The 19,503-nt window shown below is 44.4% G+C and overlaps 1 protein-coding gene across 2 annotated transcripts in view; it reads right to left on the bottom strand.

Annotated features, from left to right (window-relative positions):
- Window positions 1–2,899: 2,899 nt before the first annotated feature.
- LOC144142028 (nose resistant to fluoxetine protein 6-like) overlaps window positions 2,900–19,503 on the bottom strand; it is a 75,735-nt gene continuing 59,131 nt past the window's right edge. The window contains exons 11-15 of one of the 2 annotated variants that reach the window (XM_077673451.1): window positions 14,289–14,378; window positions 12,340–12,475; window positions 6,304–6,484; window positions 3,300–3,442; window positions 2,900–3,036 (exon numbers count right to left, since the gene is read on the bottom strand). In XM_077673451.1, coding sequence (XP_077529577.1) covers window positions 2,923–3,036; window positions 3,300–3,442; window positions 6,304–6,484; window positions 12,340–12,475; window positions 14,289–14,378 — 664 coding nt within the window. In that variant the 3' untranslated portion in view covers window positions 2,900–2,922. The remainder of the gene's footprint in view (window positions 3,037–3,299; window positions 3,443–6,303; window positions 6,485–12,339; window positions 12,476–14,288; window positions 14,379–19,503) is intronic. The other variant, XR_013316800.1, reaches the window with a different exon arrangement.

Here is a 19,503-nt window from a genome sequence, read left to right as displayed (position 1 = left end):
GCCTGGTTCTTGATTTGAAGGGAGGCTATCGCCGCGTATGTTTTTGCGCGTTCTTCGGAGGGTGTGCTCACCAGGATATAATTGGCGATCCTGTGCGGTGGTATTTGGTCTGCGTGGCAGAGGGGGGGATCGGCCTGAGTCAGCACTGCATCGGAAATCGTAGCGGGTGGTAGCGCGGAGACATCGAGATCACCGCGCGGCCTGAGAACGATGTTGACATCCTCGGAGGACAGAGGGATTAGTGGAGGCGCCGTCGCTGCAGGGCGTCGATGACGTAAGGGCGAAGGCTTCTCCTTGCCGGCATTAGGCTTGGAGGCCGCAGGAAGGTCAGCCTGGCGATGGCGTGCTTGGAGTGAACGTTGGCGGCGGTGGATGTCCATTCAGTCAGGGTGATTGAACTCTTCCGGGTCCACATCCACCCCTCGACGAGATTCTCCATGGCGACGCCTCCGACGGGCTCCCGTGGTGGAGAGACCACGCCGGTTGAGGTGGCGAGCACGTCGGGGTCGAGCTAGGCCTAGTAGGTCTAGCTTTTGGAACACCGTGGTGGAACCTTCAGGCGCCGATGATTTAAAAAACTGAGGTCGAAATCACCAAAACGTAGTGTCAGGCGAACACTCACGTTGTCGGGGACTCGATGGTATGCCACTCAACGCGGTTGAAGGCAGTAGGTACGGTATGGGAAGAGGTTTTTCTGGAGTCGACGTGGATTGCGAGAGCATTCCGCGGCCCCCTAGTGAAGAAAAAAACTCTCGTTTAAGGTACCCGCTCTGTAGAAATCGGAGCAGTCATCGTTGCGTAACAAACTACACAATGAAGCTGTAGAATTGAAATTTGTGCTAAATAATTTGGTTTCTCGGTGAACATGAAATATCCCCTCCTCCAGCCCAAAGTTTGAAACGCCAAGCTTACTTGCGCGCGGAAATTAAATCACGAAATTCAACTGACAAGGCCGCTCCAATCAAAACCAAACCGCCATAAATCGAAGGGCAAACCGCGTGCGAAGCAACTTCCCAAATTTGCCGAAAAGGAATCCTACAAAAAAAGCTGAGCGCCCCATCCCTACAAATCGTCGTAGTTAGGCCATCGTCGTTATTAAACTGAGGGGATTTCTACTTTGTAATGTGAATGTTGGACCATGTGGAATAAGGGCTATTTAAACGCAAACTCCTAAACAAAAACACCGAAAGAAAAGGCTCGACTACCAAATGTAGTGATGACAAAAACATTACAAAGCTTTGCTCTGGAGTTTTTTCACACTTTGTATTCGCTTTTCTTGGATTTTATTATTAGTATGCCGAGGACAGCAATAAACGAAGCAATTATGACGCAACCGTGTATAAGTCAGCATCATTTCCCAAGTGAGCCAGGCTCGATTCCGATTTGGAAATCATTTTTTTTTCTTGTTTTAGTACCACCATTTTCCTGTGCGCACTTTCGTTGCGTACGTTTGGCTTTCCTGCTGTGTTTGTTGAACACGACACCACTTTAAGTAAGAGCGGGGAAGGTTGCCTTTTTTAGAACATTTGTTGCCGGACAAGCCCGACGGCCATTATAAAATACGCAATCATTCGAACAAAGCAAACGCATTTTTTCTACTTGCCCCTTCACAACACTTCGCTAAAAAAAGGAGTTCACGCATACCCAATTTTCTGACGAGGCTTTTTCACATTTTCCAGTGTGCTTTCCCGCGTTTTCGGCTTCTCTTGTACGCGAGGTGTTCACTTTGAAAGTCGGCGTAACTTAAATTCTGGCCCCCTGGTGCAGAACTGGGCGGCATGGCAAGGCGGGTAAGCCATGATGAAGGGTTTGTGCTACGTAGATTCCGAAATTTGCGTGACAGTTTGATTTATTTGCGCTGGTGCAGTAGCTATTTTTTAGAATGCTGAGACTAGCGATACGGCGAATAGTACGGTACGCATGTAGAAGCGTTCTACGTTTCCATTTGTTTAGGAAAGATGCAACAGGTACAAGCACAAAGAACGTTATACAAGCAATATGCAAAGCTTTGTCATGCACCTCTAGACCCCTCCGCACATTACGTCTTCGTTTCAACTCTTGAAAGGTGCCAGAACACTACCGTTTTCTCGTGTAATTTTACCAGGCGCTTCCCATCCCATTATGTCAGTTACCGGGCCCCGTCGTGTGCTATAGGCGTAAGCTAACCACCGTTTTCGCGTGAAATATAAAACCAGCCAGCAAGAGAGATTATAAACTAACCACCGCATCAACAGCAGGCGCGACAGCTTCTATAAAAACGTAGAAAAGAAGTCAACACTCGTCGTTTCAAAATACTCTAGCATAACACAGGGTGTACCTGCTTGGAATCCTTGTTGCTGTACAAGTTTTCTTGTTTGTGTTACAAGTACGATGAACATTTTACCGGCCTAAGACATCATCTGTAATGTTTCTGCGCCATGAACCTGCCAGAGCAAATGCTTATCAGAGGTGCGATTTAGCAAGTAGAGGACCGAAGAAAATGATCAGGCTACGATTTGTATGATGCCATTCTAAACACCAGTTTTATAAACATTTGGTTGCTTTATGAAGGTGGAGGTAATTGAAGCTGAAAACAACCAAAATTTCATTACCCAACTAGTCCCGCACGTTCTGCCAATATTTGACTCTGGAGTGTTGACCAGACAGAATGTCCGCGAAGGTCATACAAGTTTGCTTTGCTTCACTTTTTATGGTTGCATTTGAAGTACTTTAATCTGTAGAAAACTTTTTTAGGGAGTTTATCTTACTGCAGATGAAAACTTACAGAGCAGTTACTGTTTTATCATAAAGAACGCACACAAAACAGGCGACGTTGTGTCCCAATGCACTTTAATATTGCAGCAAAGCAATTTGCAGGGAGTTTTCACACTTCGATGATGCGCGAATTTCTCCTCACCTACTTTTTTCGAGCCACTATTACAGTTACTTGCTTCCAAGTATTAGCCTTTCGAGGCCGGAAATAGGCAGCTCAATTATCATGCACAATACAATGGATACAGCATACGACAATAGCAGGTGTCCAGCGAAGAAGTAGCTCTGAAAGACAAACACAAGCCACTTTTTAATACTTTGCGAATATAGCTGGCAAGAAAGTGCAGATTTCTGAAAATATTTAGGAAGAAGAGGCTTTATTGTGGCATTGAAGAAAGAGTAAATGCCTATTAAAAGAACCTGCCTAAAATTTCATTATACTGAAGTAGTCATAAATAATTCAGCGCTTGTAATAATGGAATGTTTACTTAAACCAAGGGCGCTTTACCACTGGGAAACCGCCTTTAAAATAAAATACCCAGACTCACCATGAGAAAAGAACTGTAGTAAATGCTGTCCTCCAGGTTGGCAAAGAATACAAGAAGGACAAATTCATGAATGACGTAAGTGGAGAAGGTGAGCTTGCTTAGCGACTCCAAAGCATGGCTGGCAAGGACGCAGGTGAAAATTCCTAAAAACGAAAAGATAAGAAGCGCGAAAGTGTGTTTAAAGAGGAGGCATAGGTTTTTAGGCATGCACAAAAACACTGTCCTGGGTACAAATCCTTTTAAAGACAATGACACTGCTACTTAAGGCTGTCTGCTCTTTTCGGGCGTTGAAAAAAACATGCACTTGTGAGAAGAGAAGGTCCAACGGGGATGCTGTGGATAGTAAGAAGAAATGGTGTGGCAAACCGATATACTATAGCTGAGGAGGGCTTTTACCCCGTTTGATGGAACTCTCTTAAACCTCGCACTAGTTGGCTTTTCATACCGCTTTAATTACACAATATGGCTGAAGAAAATACGCTACTTTCATGACATTGGACGATGACAGTGCAGCCATTATAGAGTAGCGGGTAAGATACTCAACAAGACAATTTTGCATTGATGTTGCACAAACTCGTTCCTGCCAATCAAAATTTCGGGAGCACCCTAACCATCTGATGAGAGAGCACGATGTCGGGGTAAAAACAAACTATTCCCAGCCTTCACAGTCGAAGCTGTTGGACGGAAGAGCAGCACTTTGTGCAAAAAAACGGACATTTTGGAGTTGTAGCGGTCAAGAAGGAAAGTATGTTGACTGGGTCAAACGTCTGCAAGAATATAGTGCACTGACGTTTTCAGTTTTCGGCACCGCCTCGCCGATTTTTATCGACGCCTTGCTACTGCTTTTTGTGGCCGAGTTAATGATGTGTCCCGGTTTTGAATAACCCACTGCAGCATCCGCGATTATGTTCTTCCGCCCAGAGATGTACGTGACCATATTTTCAGGTTGTAGAAGCCGTAAAACACCGGAGTGGAGGCGCACGTGTGGTTGTCCTAGCTGTGGCAGCAAACATGAGTCATGATGGATCGTGAAATAATCAATTGTAGGCTTTAGCGGTAGCGTGGAATTTTCTTATTTCTGAATAAATCGACAATACCTCTTTGCATCTCACGTACGCAATCCCTTAGTACTTGAAGTCAGCTTTACGTTCACGTGTACAGCGGCTAGGGTAATTTCATTTGCAGCGGCGCGGATTTTGGTCTTTTCACATGGATTGAATATATGCAGTATTGGTCGAAACGTTAGAGGAAGCAAAATGTCAAAGGACATTTATTAAAGTAGGACAATGGTCTAGAATTTTTTCTTCCATTAAAAAGTTCTCTAATGGCGAATTTACGGGGGCAAAGTTGTTTACGAAGTGCCGGAGGGTGAAAGAAATTGCGGTGAAACTCGAGGAAAATTCTTCTGGGCCGGTAGTGCAAATTCTGCCAGCGTAGGTATCTTCACGCGGCCGGGAATAGCACTGTTCTTGAACACCATATTTCTAACTTGGTATGCTTGGAGCTGCACAAATACCTTGAAGTTAAATTGTACACCAGGGAAGCGACTGAAGTCGGGACACCGAAAAGGAGTGTAATTTGTGTTACAAAATGTTAAGAAAATGTGTAGAAGTTGAACAGAGGGCGGGATTTTCTATTCGCTGTAAACGTTGTGCACTAAACACTGGAATGTATGAGGTTTATTGCAGACGGAATACACACATCGAACACAATAGCGTAGTCTTGCATTAGCAACGTTCATTTGGGGCAACCACCTCTTTGCATGGGCACTTGCGAATTTTCACGTGCCAGTGAATAAAACAAAAAAAGTATTTCACTATGACATATATCAAAGCGCAATTGAACTACCAGGGATGTGGTGGCCGTCTTTACGCGTTGCCTCATTGAACTGTTGTAGGTTCATACAAAACCTTTGAACCAATCTTTTGAAGCAGCCCATTCAGCAATATGCAACGAGCTTCATTATAGAAAACTGAATGCAGCCACATTAAGGAAAAGGAATAGTCATGCTAAAGTTGCTCGCACCCAGGCACTGTTAGATGAACAGTGTCCTTTGGTTTCAACGCGATAATATTGAGTCTTCAACCTACGCAAAACCTGGATCAAACCAATGTGCACCAACTTGGAGAACACGCGCTGACACAAAAAGCCAGGCAGTGATTTAGCGATAGTTTCGTCTATTAATCAAAGTATAGGCTGAACCATATAACAATAGGCATGTACATTGTATTTTTAGATGCCGCGACAAGAAGTAGGATACTAGTATATATAATTTCCGGAGAAACCTAATGTACTACTGTTGTTGTAGGCTATAGAGGGTACCCTGCTTATCAAAAACCTGATTGGTTGTTTTAGCCGTTTAGGTTTTTATCGCCGCAATGCGCTATATCCCCACATAATCAGCGGTATAAGGTGATGCCTTGACATTTCTTTCTTGCTTTCCATCGCACTTTAAACGACTCCAATTACCGCGTTTTGTATGCCTTCTTGTCATAGAGAAGAATAACACTTCTCGTTTGCACACTCCTCGGAATAAGCGAGAAGGTTGCGTCCTATAATACACGTGAATACTAAGATATCACCTCTTAGTTACCTGGAACTAGTTCATTCAAGCGTTACTGATGAATGTTCGAACTTAACCACAGCCTTCTATAAAATTCGCAGTCCACTACATATAGCTAAGACTTGGTCCACCATCGATTAGCACAAAGCCCAATATACAGAACCTACTTGATGGCCAACTACTATTGTCATAGGTTGTGTCATAAACATAGGAAGATCGCAAACTGCAGACTCCAAAACAACACGAATTATATAGCCATAAACAACAGCTCCATAAAATGTAAAATTGCCTTGGATTGAACATATTTTATGTATTTTGCTTTCCTAGTTGTGACTTACTAGAGAATATTCCCATCCAATAATTAAGTGGCTAAGCGGTACGCCATGCATTGGCCTCCTTACTATAACACCCTTTATATAATTTGCAACCGTATGCTCTTACCTCCACAGCCGGCTATGCAGGCGTACACAATCCATGCAATTCCTGCTGCCCACAAAGAGGACGCAATGGCGGAAAAAGTGCCATTCCAAAACGTTGGAGCTACCGGGTCACAGATCCAATACCCATAAATGCAAAACAGCAGAGCAAAAGCACACAAAATCCACCCGAGGTTCACGTAGCGCTGTGCAAGAAATACAAAAAAAAAGAACACCAAGTAACACATGAACCTAACCTCGGCTGAAAACACTGATATGTTGCGCCCCGTAGAGTATTCCGAATAGGTTATGCAACAGGTATCCTCCTCTCCACATTCTAGGCTATTGTTCTCATTGACCATTCCTGAACTGTGGTGTTGGTATTTCCAGCATCAGAAGTACCCAAACGACAGCTAAGATAACCAGATTTTGGGAAAGCGGGCAGGTTTAAGTTTTTTATGGTGTACAAATGATAAGTAGCACACCAAGGTTTGGTACATATATTTGGTGTATAAGGCGTATTCACAGGGCTTTGGGCCGCGCGGTGGCGCTACCTGCGCAGCGTCGACGACGCCATGTTTGAGGTGGCACCCCGCCGCGCAGGCAGCGCGTTTCCCGACGCCAAACGTGGTTTGCAGTGTGCTGCTGGCACGAACGTTCGTGTGGACGGTGTTTTAAATGGAGAGCATTTCTTTAACTCACGATGTCACCCGTTCTTGGCGTCCGTAGTTGTCCGCATCGCCAGCAGGTGCGCCCTGTCGGCGCGATCGTGGCGTGATAAAGGCGGTTGTCGGCGAGGCTGGAACGCGCTCATCGCCGCACTATCTCTTCAGCCCCGCTCCTCCTCGCCTACTCTCCGCTCGCATCGCGCGTTCTCTCCGCGGTCGGTTCGCGCCCAACAGGTGGGGGCGCGCGCGTCGCGGGATCAACAACATGTGTGGCGAGATCGTGACGTCAGCATCGCGCGCGCGTGGCGCGATCGTGGCGTGATAAAGGCGGCTGTCGGCGAGGCTGGAACGCACTCATCGCCGCGCTCTCTCGTCAGCAGTTGCCACAAGTGCAGCAACATTAACGTAACGCAAACTACTTAACGTCGTGCGCCCCCGGAAATGCTCTGCATTTGATCGTGCCCCTCGCGAGGGGGATGTTTCTTCCATCAGGAAAACGGCTACCACTGGCGGGAATCGAACCCGCGACCTTGGGCACAGCATTTCTTCCACCCGTCGTCTTGTCATCATTCACTCAGTTAGGACGGTGACGCTGCTGATCCCAGAAACGGCCGCCAAAGGGCTGCGCCCTAATATTTTTTTTCTGCGGTATTCGTGGGTTTGCGAATGCCTCGTCATACCAAAAAGCTAGCATTGTTCTCGCTTCGAAAATCCGGACTGCGGTGGTCTCCTACAACCGCAGACCCGGAGCAGGCCGCACGACAAAATAAAAAAACCGCGCCCTGTATTTTTTTTTCCTTCTGCTGTTTCGAAGCGACGGCTAGGGCAGTGCTTGAAGGCTGTCTGTCTTCATTCGACGAATTCCAAAAGACGTTATCGATAATATGGCTAATCAGTATTGAATCTGTTGGAACCCGTTTCATCCAGGTGGGCCCCGGGACGACGGGCGTCGGAGCTTTCACCTCACACCTCGTCACATGTTTGAAACATTCGCATGATTAAAATGTTCACAAATTAAGGTAGCCGGCGTACTTTATGGATGAGACGAACCATACTGCCCTCCCAGCCTCAACATGGGCTACTTCGAGTGTTGAGGTGAACGCACGCGTACATGCAATATCGCTTCCCAGGTAATTGCGGGCATCCAAATTGATCCAATTCTTCTTCGTCGCCTTCGACTATTCTCTAATGACAGAGCGTGTTACGTGATCAGACACTAAAGCTTGACGCTGGGTACACAGTTTGACTACTTCAAAAACAGCGCAGAGACTAAAAAGTTAACGTATGCAGGGACAAACTAGAGCAGCCCTTGTCACATGTCTCTGTCCTGCTTTCGATGTAGCTAAAGCTACGTGTTCCATAATTTTGTTCTGCTTATAATTTTCGCTTCCTCTTTACCGAAAGGAAAAGACTTGAAAATCATCGGTAGGATCTTTGTCGTCACCACCATACCTAATTGTATAACGTACTTACCTCGCGATGGCTTCCACCCAGACCGTGTGCGTAATTGTTCCGATTCATTGAGAGCTCAAATGGACGACCTTCGTGCACTCAACGCACAGAACACTGTCGCCACAGCACCTCACCGTCTCTCATACACCTCAAGAAGCGCGCAACATGCCTGGGTGGCACGGTAAAACCAGCTCCTCTCTCACACGCCACCACCACATCAAATATCCTCGTAACCTTGGGTAAAGGAATTTTCTCAACTCGCGCCACGGTCGCTTCAAGCAACGGAGGAAATAATAAAATCGACGCACGAGGATGACACCGAGATTGCGTGAAATCGCGAAAACGGACCGGGTTATGCACGCCGCTGGCCGCGCCTGTCAAACCATCGGACAGTTGCATTCGTCGCGCGAAATCATACTGTCTTCAAGCACTGCCCTGGCCTTCGCTTCGAAACAACAACAACAACTACAAAAAAAAACGGCGCACTTGATTTAGTCGTTCGGCCTGCTTCGGGTCTGCGGTTGTAGACGTGAACAGCGCACCCTGAATTTCGCAGCGAAAACAATGCTGGCAACTCGTTATGACCAGGCATTCTCAAACACACGAATCACGCAGAGAAAAACACCGTCCACACGAACGTTCTTGCCAGCACCACGCCGCAAACAACGTTTCGCGTCGGGAAACGCGCGGCGGAGTGCAACCTCAAATATGGCATCGCCGCCGCCGCGCAGGAAGCGCTGCCGCGCGGTCCAAGGTCCTGTGAATACACGCTATAGACTTGCAGCAAATACAGACATGTAGGAAATTCAAAACAAATCACAGCCCAAGAGAAGGGACAGACAGAAGAGTAACCGCAGAAGAGGCGCAGATTTCCCGGGTGTGATTCCCTACGTGCACCGTAGGTCGCACGGTTTGAACAATGATGGCAGTTGGTATGGTGTAACGGTGGTTTTTTTTCGCCCCGCGTAACGTGGAGGGAATGAGCGCTGCCGTACAAATAAAGGCTTCGTTGACAGGAAGAGCAGCAAAATCACGGTGGGGCACAGAGCATGAGCACAGATATGTGGACAGCCAAACCGGCGTTGTGCGCCCAGTTCCTGTGTCGTGGGATGCGTCATGCATAGGGCAGACTGGCAGGTGTGAAAATGTTGAATTGCGCGAGCATGCTCTCTCTTTCTACAGACGTCGGTGACCACATTTGCCCTCACGGTGCAACACGTGCGGCTGCCGCGTGGTGTTTGAGGAAACTGATATTTTCAAGAAGCACCCGGAGCAGTTACACCGAGGGATACTTGAAGCCTATCATATTAGCAAGAGGGGCTCAGAGTGCGTGAGCCACCCTTTAGTGGTGCTTGCTGTTTAGAGGTTCAGTTCATGGATAACGACGAATAAGTCGTTTCCCTTCTGTTTCTGTTTTTGTATTCAACTTTGACAAGTGCGGGGTTTTTTCCTTCGGTATAACTGTTTGTAGCGGTTTTTCAATAAATTTCGTTTAGAGTGAGTGCCTGTCCTGTGGTTATTATTATGTGTCTCTCTTGTTTCGCACTGTGATTACTTATGAGCACCCACCAACTCGACCAACTTGCAACTGTGGTACGGGTTGATCTTTTATTTTATATTATAGCCCTTTAGCTTTATGTTTATGTCCCTTGAAGCAAATCTCTGGTTCTTGGTTTCCCTTTTGCTGTACATTTAAAACTAAGAAGCACGTCTGCTATAGCAGTGCTTACAGGAAAATTGCGCCGAAGGTCACATTAGCCAAAATTATTTCGGGTGAACCACATAACATAAGACCATCTCGGAGAGGAGTAGATTGATTGATTGATGGGTTTAACGCGCCGACGCAACGCAGGTGATGAGGCGCGCCGCAGTGGAGGGTTTCGGGTTAATCTTTGAAATCTTGTACACACGGGCGTATTTGCCTTTCGCCTCCATCAGAAAAGCGGAAGGCGTGGCCGGGAATCGAACCCGCCACCTCGTGCTCAACAGCGTAACGCCTTAGCCCCTGATCCACCGTGGCGGGTTGGAGAGGAGTAGCCTGGCAGCCAACTAGCAAACAGTGTTTAATGTTAAAAAACGATATAATTAGCTCCGTTTTACACGACGCAGCACATATCGACAAATACACTAATTTGGCACAAATTTAAAGTGACCTTTCAGTTTTCTGCCGGATGCCTAAAATACAATGATTAATCTGATCATTCCAAGAGCGACACTGCAAGGTAACACAACTGTCTGTTGTGTCACCAATGTTTATCATCATCAACAACAAAAAAATTCAGGCCGTGCTCCTTTAAAAAGCCAAATACGTAGTAACATTCACGCAGCCATGACCAATAGAAGCCTCTGCCAAGCTCGCTCGTGCGAAGTTTCGCTGACCTCGTCTTGTTCCTCCACTTAATCCGTGCCTATATTGGGCCGATCTAACAACCTCATCCATGCGCACTTCTGCCTTGAAATTGAATAAGATGAAAATTTATTTATTTCTTGCGGCCGGTTCTTCAATCATCAATTAAGGTTGCTTGAGGATCTCCCGGGGCGTCTCGGACTGCCAAAAACTCCGCCAGTGCTTTTGTATTTTGTGTACAAAAAGCAAGGCCACTGCCATGGGGATGTTTGTCTCGCCATACATTCCTATCAGGCTCTCCTATTTCCCTTTTTTCACTTTCTCTTTTGAATTTACACACTAATGTCGTTCTTCGGCTGTGCTGTGTTGCCCCATCTGGATGTTTTGAATACAAATGTCATTTTCGCCAATCCCCCGGGGAGGGTATGCTCCAGGTAATGGGCCTCCACCACCGCACAGACAATGCGGATGAATGGAATCATGTCACTCGTAAATTACCTTATCCCATATGTCTGCTTACCTAAATGGTAACGCGTTTGTTAAGATTGAGGCTAGGTTCGAGCAGCACAAGCGTGTTCCTCGTAACATTAGCCGAACGTAACAACAACGCCACAACACATTGTCCATTTCACCGGTGGGCACTTTACGGTGCAGTTTCAAAAATGACGAGGCAGCCATAAAATAGTGGAGGCTGTTGAAAAAAGTACAGCATGCACCTTCTCCAGAACCCCCATAAAGGTCCTTAGGTCCTCGTATAAGCGCATTTGTTGTAACTCGTATTGTTGCTTGTTTTCTTGATATTCATCGAGGGGCACGTTGCAATTTTTATCTTTGAGACCCTCGTTTTGGTTATGTTGGTCATGTTGTTTTGGTCATGTTGGTCATCACAAACTGATACGGAACTGAAAGTAAAAGCGCCATATCTTGATTGTCTAGTGAATGTACCACTTTGATGCACGGGGTTCATATAAACTTCGCTGTTCGGACGATATTGAAGCCACTAGGGAATACGAATTGGAGAAAACATCCATGGTTATATCATGCGCCCTTCTGACATGTTTCTTAGGGCAGTTCCCTAATTAGGGAAATCAGTTATTACTACCTACGTCACCTATACCAGTTGGCAGCTTATTTTAGAACATAAGCCTTCAATCACATATTATCCTGCAAAAATATTTGCTGTTTTGTTGATGTACAAATGTGATAAGACTACTCCTTTTTCGTTGCCACTTATATAAAAATTTTAATTTGTTCCATAGGAAAAAGCGAGGTTCTTGTTGGGAGAGGTAATACTGAGGAAAGTTGGTTGCACCAATTGGCATGCCGTACAACTGAAGATTGAATAAAGACAATACAAATTGACGAACTACGGGGGGATGTGGGAATCCTGGTACATTGTATCCTTTCTACGCATAGTTTTGCCCTCACTGTCGAATACGGGTTGCTGTTCTGTGAATCTGTTTTGAAATTTTTTTATTTCTCATTCGGGACATATTTCATGTCTGCAGCAAAGAATTTTAATTTTTAGAGTGTTCCCTTTTTATATTTTTATAGCTAACCAGTAGAACTTGAGATTAAGGGAGTGTACACGTACCGTCCTTGGTGGGCGCATAGTCTTCTGCCCTTTGCTGAGAAAGAAGCCCATGAGCATACCGAGAAGGTATGGGCTACAGCGGAAGTAGGGCTTATTATACACATCTCTATAGTAGTCGAAGTCTCTGTCACTAAATCTGCAATAGGCCAATTAAAAGCGGTCGCCTGTGAGACACCCTTGTTTAGCAAGAGTTGAAGATAAAAGCTTGCAACTAGGAAGCTGAAATTACTGATGACGAAAATAACAAACACGGGGTTTGCATGCATATTACATTTACTGCCGCCGAAAGTGTTGTTCAGTGTGGGGAGACGACAGAAACCGTATACACAATAACAGCGAATAAAGTTATGAAATAAAATTGTTTTAAACTAATCTACAGAACCTAATCTCTATGATCAAAAGAAAATGGTGTTTGCTTAACATTTATTTTAATTTCTAAACACCAAATTATATATTCTCTCGGTTGTGTACAAAATTCGGTTGCACAAACGTGGTACCTGTTCAGGTAATTTTTAAAGGCAGCGCGCGGCACTTTTTGCATTTCTGATTCTTCAATGCTTTAAATTACGCTGAACGTGTGTATCTAGCACATAGATTAGGTAACCACAGCGGAACCAAGCCAAGCACTACGGCTGTACTGAAATTACAAAACTTTTACACTTGCTAGAAATATATATTTTTTTTGTTTCCAGGCCAAGCATGTCTCGGCTCTCCCGTTCATCACTCGATTTATATCCCTGCGGCTGACTCTTTCTTGTTACTTTAAAATGACATAAGCAAAAGAAAGGCCGAAAATTTAATAAATGCCTGCGCTGACACGTAAAAGAAGCAGTGATGGTCTGTTCAGGATCAAACTCTAATTATCGCGAACATTTCAGGTACGAAGAAAATACTGAAGTTGTCTATCGGCATCTTTTCAATGTCTGTTGAGGAAATACTGAGTTGTTATTGCTCAATATTTTGTTTTAAATTCCTTCATTCATGCACAAATATTTTGATCAATAGAATAGATTACAAGCGAGACTCAAATACAGAGGTAAGCATTTAGGAGGCAGCCTAGTAATGCGTCAGGCGTATTTGGATGGCGCAAGACAAAATGCCCAATCTATTCTTTTGAAACAAGTGTAAACGTATGTGACTGACTCTCAAAATATAAATTTGTCTCAGGTATGCGAATCCCAGTAAACTGGGCATTTTAAGAACACGAGAAGGTTAATAAATATTCAAACCTCTTTCTATACGTAGTGGGATTATGTGATACGCAATCCCAATAAAACGAACGAGTCAGATTACACCCTACAAGAAAAAAAGAGAAGGCACAAAGCTTCCCTTTCTTTAGTTTAAAAGCTTCAACATTTTGTCCATATTTCGTTAGCCCTCCTGATGATTTTATTATAATTCTGTACATTGCCTCCTCTCCAAAAATAAACTCTACACGTTGATGCAGTAGTGGCGTCGAATACACATTAAATTTTTTTCATGAACAATCATACAACAAGTGCTATTTAAAACGTTCTAGGCAATTATGTTTAGTGCAAGGGGTTACGAAATATTTTAATTATTAGTTCTCAACCATTACCCCAATGTGATTAATTGTAAAATATGTACCCGCTGGTACAAGTCGATCATAGCATGTATTCTCGTGGTTTGATTCATTATAGCCATGCACACTATTTTTATACCATTAAACTGGGCAATTCGACTTAGTGATCGGAAATTTCAAGAAAAGCACATTGCAGTCGCGTATATGTACTTTGCGTATGTTAAGCTTCTTAGGACTCGTTCTTGAAAAAAAATTAAAACATTTTTAAAAATTTATGTTCTTGGAAACAGGGGATACCCCGTTGAAGAATGGCATAAAAAATCCAGTTTTTACTCAGGATAACAATCGCTAGAAAGATTTCCGGCAAACACACTCGTGACTCAACAAATGAACCGGAAGGACTCACCGCACACTCATGACGCTTGAGTAGGCGGCTGAGAGTATTGTGGAGGCCATTGCAAGAGAAATGGTCATGACGGCTCCCAGTCGAGGTTTCCTGCAGTAATGGTATAATGAAGAACAAGGAGGATAAATGGCCGTTTGTTTTATGCAAAACTAAAGAAGCTGTTAAGTCCATCCCTTGGTGACGTGAAACTAAAATATTTACTCTCGAAAAAACTAGTTCGTCTTTTTGATGTGCCTTATAGATAGTGTGACTTAAAAAGAACACCTGTAAACAACTGATATTCTCACGCAACTAAAGATTACGGGTGCTTTGAAAGCATTAACAAAAGTCAAGGAAGCAGTACGAAAAGGGACGTGCAGAGAAGAGCATCGGCAAATGAAAAGCAGTGGCTGTCAATAGGGCATTAAGGTCCAATCGTATTCTTTCAAGAACCATCAAACTGGATGGAGATCATCTTTTATCTATGCTACAATCGACAGCGGCAAAACACATACGACAGCAGCCGAAACGTTTTAAGCCAGGGCAGGCGCCCCCGTAAACGACAGCAAAAGCCAACAAGCGTTCAGTTCTAACAAGTTACAATAGTAAGTCAGTAACTAGTAACGAAAGTAAAGAGGACACGTTCGCTGAAATATATTTTGATATTTCTTGTTTTCATTTAGTGTTTTTAAATAGATTGTAAAGCAAACAAAATTCACACGGGAACACACTGAGCACTTCGGGGCAGCTCAATGCACCAATGTTGATAACCTAGGCCTGAATGGTTTCCCTTCAGTGACAGGGCGCTTTCAAACAGGTTGCAACGCACTTTTATTGCAACCGAGTGCGTGGTACTCTCTTTTTCTTGAAATATATTTGTTTCTCTTAAAAAAACCGAAAAAATATTCTTTTGCTGGACTTATCTCTTACGGCCCGCATACTGACAGTCAAGGTGATCATCTAACCCACTTTGTTGAGCATGTTGTTGGATCCCTTATGGTAACGCGCTCCCCTCCATGGCTCCCCAGTTGTCGGGCGATAGCGGCGCGGCAAGAAAAATTTACGACGATGGTTTTTTGTAGCAGCAGGTAAATATATATCTCCTTTATTTCAGACTATATCCAGACGGAAGCGTATCAGAGTAACCTGCATGGAGGGACGTACCTATAACAAGTGCTTACCGCAATGTGGGTATGTGCCGTTGAGCAAGGCATAAACGTCATCCCTCTTACCGTTCTTGGTACCCCTTGGTGCAACTATGTGGAAGGTAGGCCGACCTAACCGTCCCACGAATGCTTCCCTCGCTACAAAATACCGCTCCCTCGCCGCCTCCGCTGTTCTTTGTTGTGCGACTTCTAGCACTACCTATTATTATTGGATAAGCGTTCCTCAAACATTCTCACTACATATAAATACAGGGTGTCGCATCTATCATGCACCAAGATTTTAAAAAAGAGCAGGAGCGTTACTCGAACAAAATCTAGTGTTTATTGCTTGCAGTGGTGTGGAGAAGCGCAAAGTAATTTTTTCATAATGAGGCTCAACTAATTGACTGCAAATAAATATAAATATAGAGAATTACTTTCGTTATCACTAAAATGTAAATGAGGCACTTGCATGTACCCGCGAGGGGCATCCAACTGCGGTATTTTCAGCAACGAACTAATTGCGTATTCTTATATTATCACTGATACAAAAACCCGCGAAATATGAAAAATGCCATGTGACGGCGCTTACGCGCGCGTTTTAGAGCAGCATCCCCAAATAATCTGATTGAAAGCAACTGCTTCGCCTGTCACCCGCCCGAAGACTGAAGAGACGGCGGATCACCTTGATAATGGCATGCATGGAAGGAGCAGAAACAGCAAGATTCGCGGGGAACGTGTGCAGATAAGGCCCAAACTCGGTGGTGATTTCTTCTGTCTTTCTTTTGTTTATTTATTTCATTTTTTGATATTTCATTCATTTATTTCATTCATACGGAATTAGTTCGTCGATGAAAATACGTAGTTACATGTCTTTCGTGGGGACCTACATGTGCCTGATTGACACTTTAGTGATTAGGACAGTACTTCTCGAGTTATATAAATATTTACATCTACTTATAATGGTCTCATTAACGAAAAAAATGCTGCCCGCTTCTTTTCAGTACTGCAAACAATATGCACTAGGTTTTCTTGGAGGTAGACGATTACAATCCATTACAATCGACGGTTACGATTTATTTATATGTGTATATATATGTATAAAACTTGGAAGATCGTAGAGAACACAAGCAAATAAAACTTCTTACAAGGTAAACACAACGATTGTTGCCAACGTTTCAGCAGACTTGCCTTCGTCATGGAAAGTCTTCTTGTACAAAGCCAAGTATTTTTGCTGAAATGTTGGCACCAATCATGATTTCTACCTTGTTCTTTCTACGTTGTTCGGTTTTATTTTCCTTATATATAAATATATATAAACATATATTTAGGTTTATTCGAGCGAACTTCTGCTTCCCTAGCAACTCAAAGAACACACAGGCGGCAAAGCAGCATTCACCAAAGTGACGTGCGAAGACGAGCGTCGACGGTTAGAATTCAGCGGCATCTGCTCTGCGGGAATTTATCACCCGGCGCGAGATCTTTTCGAATAGTGGAATTTTATCCAGAACACTGTAGATGAACTAACAATATTCTAGGCGTTTCACGTTATTTCGGAATGCTTTCCCTATCAGAAGAGATAACACATGCGGCACAGAAGTAAAGAACGGAACACGCGCCTCCATTGGCAAAGAGGCAGCCCCTAGAACAAGACCGGCGCAGCCGAGCCGCAAAAGCGACGCACAAATAAACAAACTCAATGCATGGTTCGCGGCATTACCACCCTCAAAGAGTGCATCGACACGAACCTTACATAAGGGACAGTGCAAACAAATACAAAAATAAAAGTCGTCATCGTGCGTAGAAAGGTTTTAAGCGAACCACATGGACGACTTCGGGCCGTGTACGTCGTCGTGATATTTGGGAATCACCGTCGGTGATCACCTTGAAGGTAATGTAGCCAGCACGTTGTAGAATACGTTAGCGTGCGAAATACTGTCGTCGAAGCTTCTCCCTGAGTCCTCTTTGTCGGATGGGAGTCCGAACCCACACACGATCCCCTGGTCGGTACACGGCGTCTGGGCGTCGGAGATTGTAGCGTCTCGCATCCACCAGATGCTGGTCCGTTGTGGGAACTCGAGCGAGCTGACGGGCCTCCTCCGCACGCTGAATGTGTCCTTGGACGTCGGCGTTGAGGTCATCATCTTTCACGTGGGGAAGCATGGCGTCAAGCACCGTAGTCGGCCGTCTTCCGTCCTCGCCCTCTTCCTGGCCAACGACCACGTGAAATTGACGAGTACCTATCTCAAACTGGCCGTGGACCAGCGCATTTCCAACGTTCGCCTTCGCCCTACCCAGCACCTCAACCAGACATCACGAAGCCAAAGACGACGCATTTGTATTCAAAGGAAACAAGTGTATTGGAGCAAACTTGCGCTTCCCTAACAACTCAAAGAATACACAGGCGGCGAAGCAGCAATCAACAAAGTGACGTGCCAAGAAAAGCGTCGACGGTTAAAATGCCGTGGCATGTGCTGTGCGGGAATTTATCACTAGGTGCGACGGTTCCTAGGATAGTCAAATTGTATCCAGAACACGGTACATGAACAAAGATTATGCTAGGATGTTCACGTTAGTTTGGAATGCTCTCCCTATCAGAAGAGATGACACATGTAACGCAGAAAAAACGAAACACGCGCCTCCCTTGGCACACAGACAACCCTGATAACACAGACCGTCGCTGCCGGGCGGCAAAAGCAAAACACAACTAAACAAACCCAATGCTGCAATATATATATATATATATTAATATATATATATATATATATATATATATATATATATATATATATATATATATATATATATATATATATATATATATATATATATATATATATATATATATATATATATATATATATATATATATATATATATAAATATATATATATATATATATATATATATATTTTGCACAGTTACTCAGTCTTATCGGATATCTTGTCCTGCACTGGTCAATCTCATTACAACCTGAACCAGCCAGGAACACTCCCATTACAATCATCATTTCGCCGACGAGCGTGGTTGTTTCGGGCTCCATCTTGGCTGGTCTCACACCAAAGCCGGTTGCACCGTTGCCTTGCAATACACGCTTCACCACGACTCCTGGCCGACATCTCTCAATATATATATATATATATATATATATATATATATATATATATATATAGTCACAGAACTTCTATGTGGTCAATACCCCGTAGCCGCAAAACCCTCAAATGAAGCCGAGGAGGAGGTGGCTGGCATTGACTGTCTTATGTGCGTCATGTACTATTAAGAGCAATAAGAAAAGGAACACAGGACCGCGTTGCTAAGAGCCTCGAACCAGACTCGAAGCGATACGCGGATGGCGCTGTGAAAACAATGGGGGAAAGGAGGGCGCTGTTCCATTAACTGTTGGCACTCTTACCACGCTGGCTTTTCTGCAAAGCAGCAGCTTTTGTCATTTCGCCGATAATACGGTTCGTTCGACAGCCGATAAGACGGTAATTGTCACAGTGGCGTAAAGCAATTCATTTTCTTTTCTTTCATTCATTCTTTTTTTTTTCGCAAACCACTTGATAGCACCGTTAGAGCAAGCTCGTCCAGAACAGATTGTTATCGACGCACCCAGTTGTCAGTGGCACCTTGAACAGTGGCGTCGCTCGAACCAGTGACGAGACAAACAGAATAAGAAAAAAATGCAAAGAATTATAGATAAATCGTCTGCCGTGCAACTTTATTGCCCAAAGTTCGTTCAGAAAAAAGTACGTCGCACACCACAGTGACCCACGCAAAGCAGTGCAATGTTATTTTGTTGCATCACGATGCCTCGAGTGCTCTTAAACAAAGGGAAGATATAATATAAATGTCTAAAAGAGGTTATACGCCGCGCAACGTTGCTCTCGTGACAGTCCGCCCACTGAAAACAGTCAAGCCAATTATCCCGGCTTACCGAAATGAAGGACGTATAAATGATGCGCCGCACCGTAGCAGACCCCGATCAACGACGAATGACCAAGACCTTTGCATCGTGGGTGCCATCAGCGACAAACCATTTCAAAGTGCAAAGAATGTTCGAGGTGCTCTTGGCCTGGCAAACGTGAGCG

The sequence above is a fragment of the Haemaphysalis longicornis genome, unplaced genomic scaffold, assembly GCF_048455015.1.
Source record: "Haemaphysalis longicornis isolate Haplotype H1 unplaced genomic scaffold, Haemaphysalis longicornis Haplotype H1 scaffold_6, whole genome shotgun sequence".
Classification (NCBI taxonomy): domain Eukaryota; kingdom Metazoa; phylum Arthropoda; class Arachnida; order Ixodida; family Ixodidae; genus Haemaphysalis; species Haemaphysalis longicornis.
The sequence above is the reverse complement of the archived record's forward strand: the minus strand, read 5'-3'. Positions and strand labels throughout refer to the sequence as shown.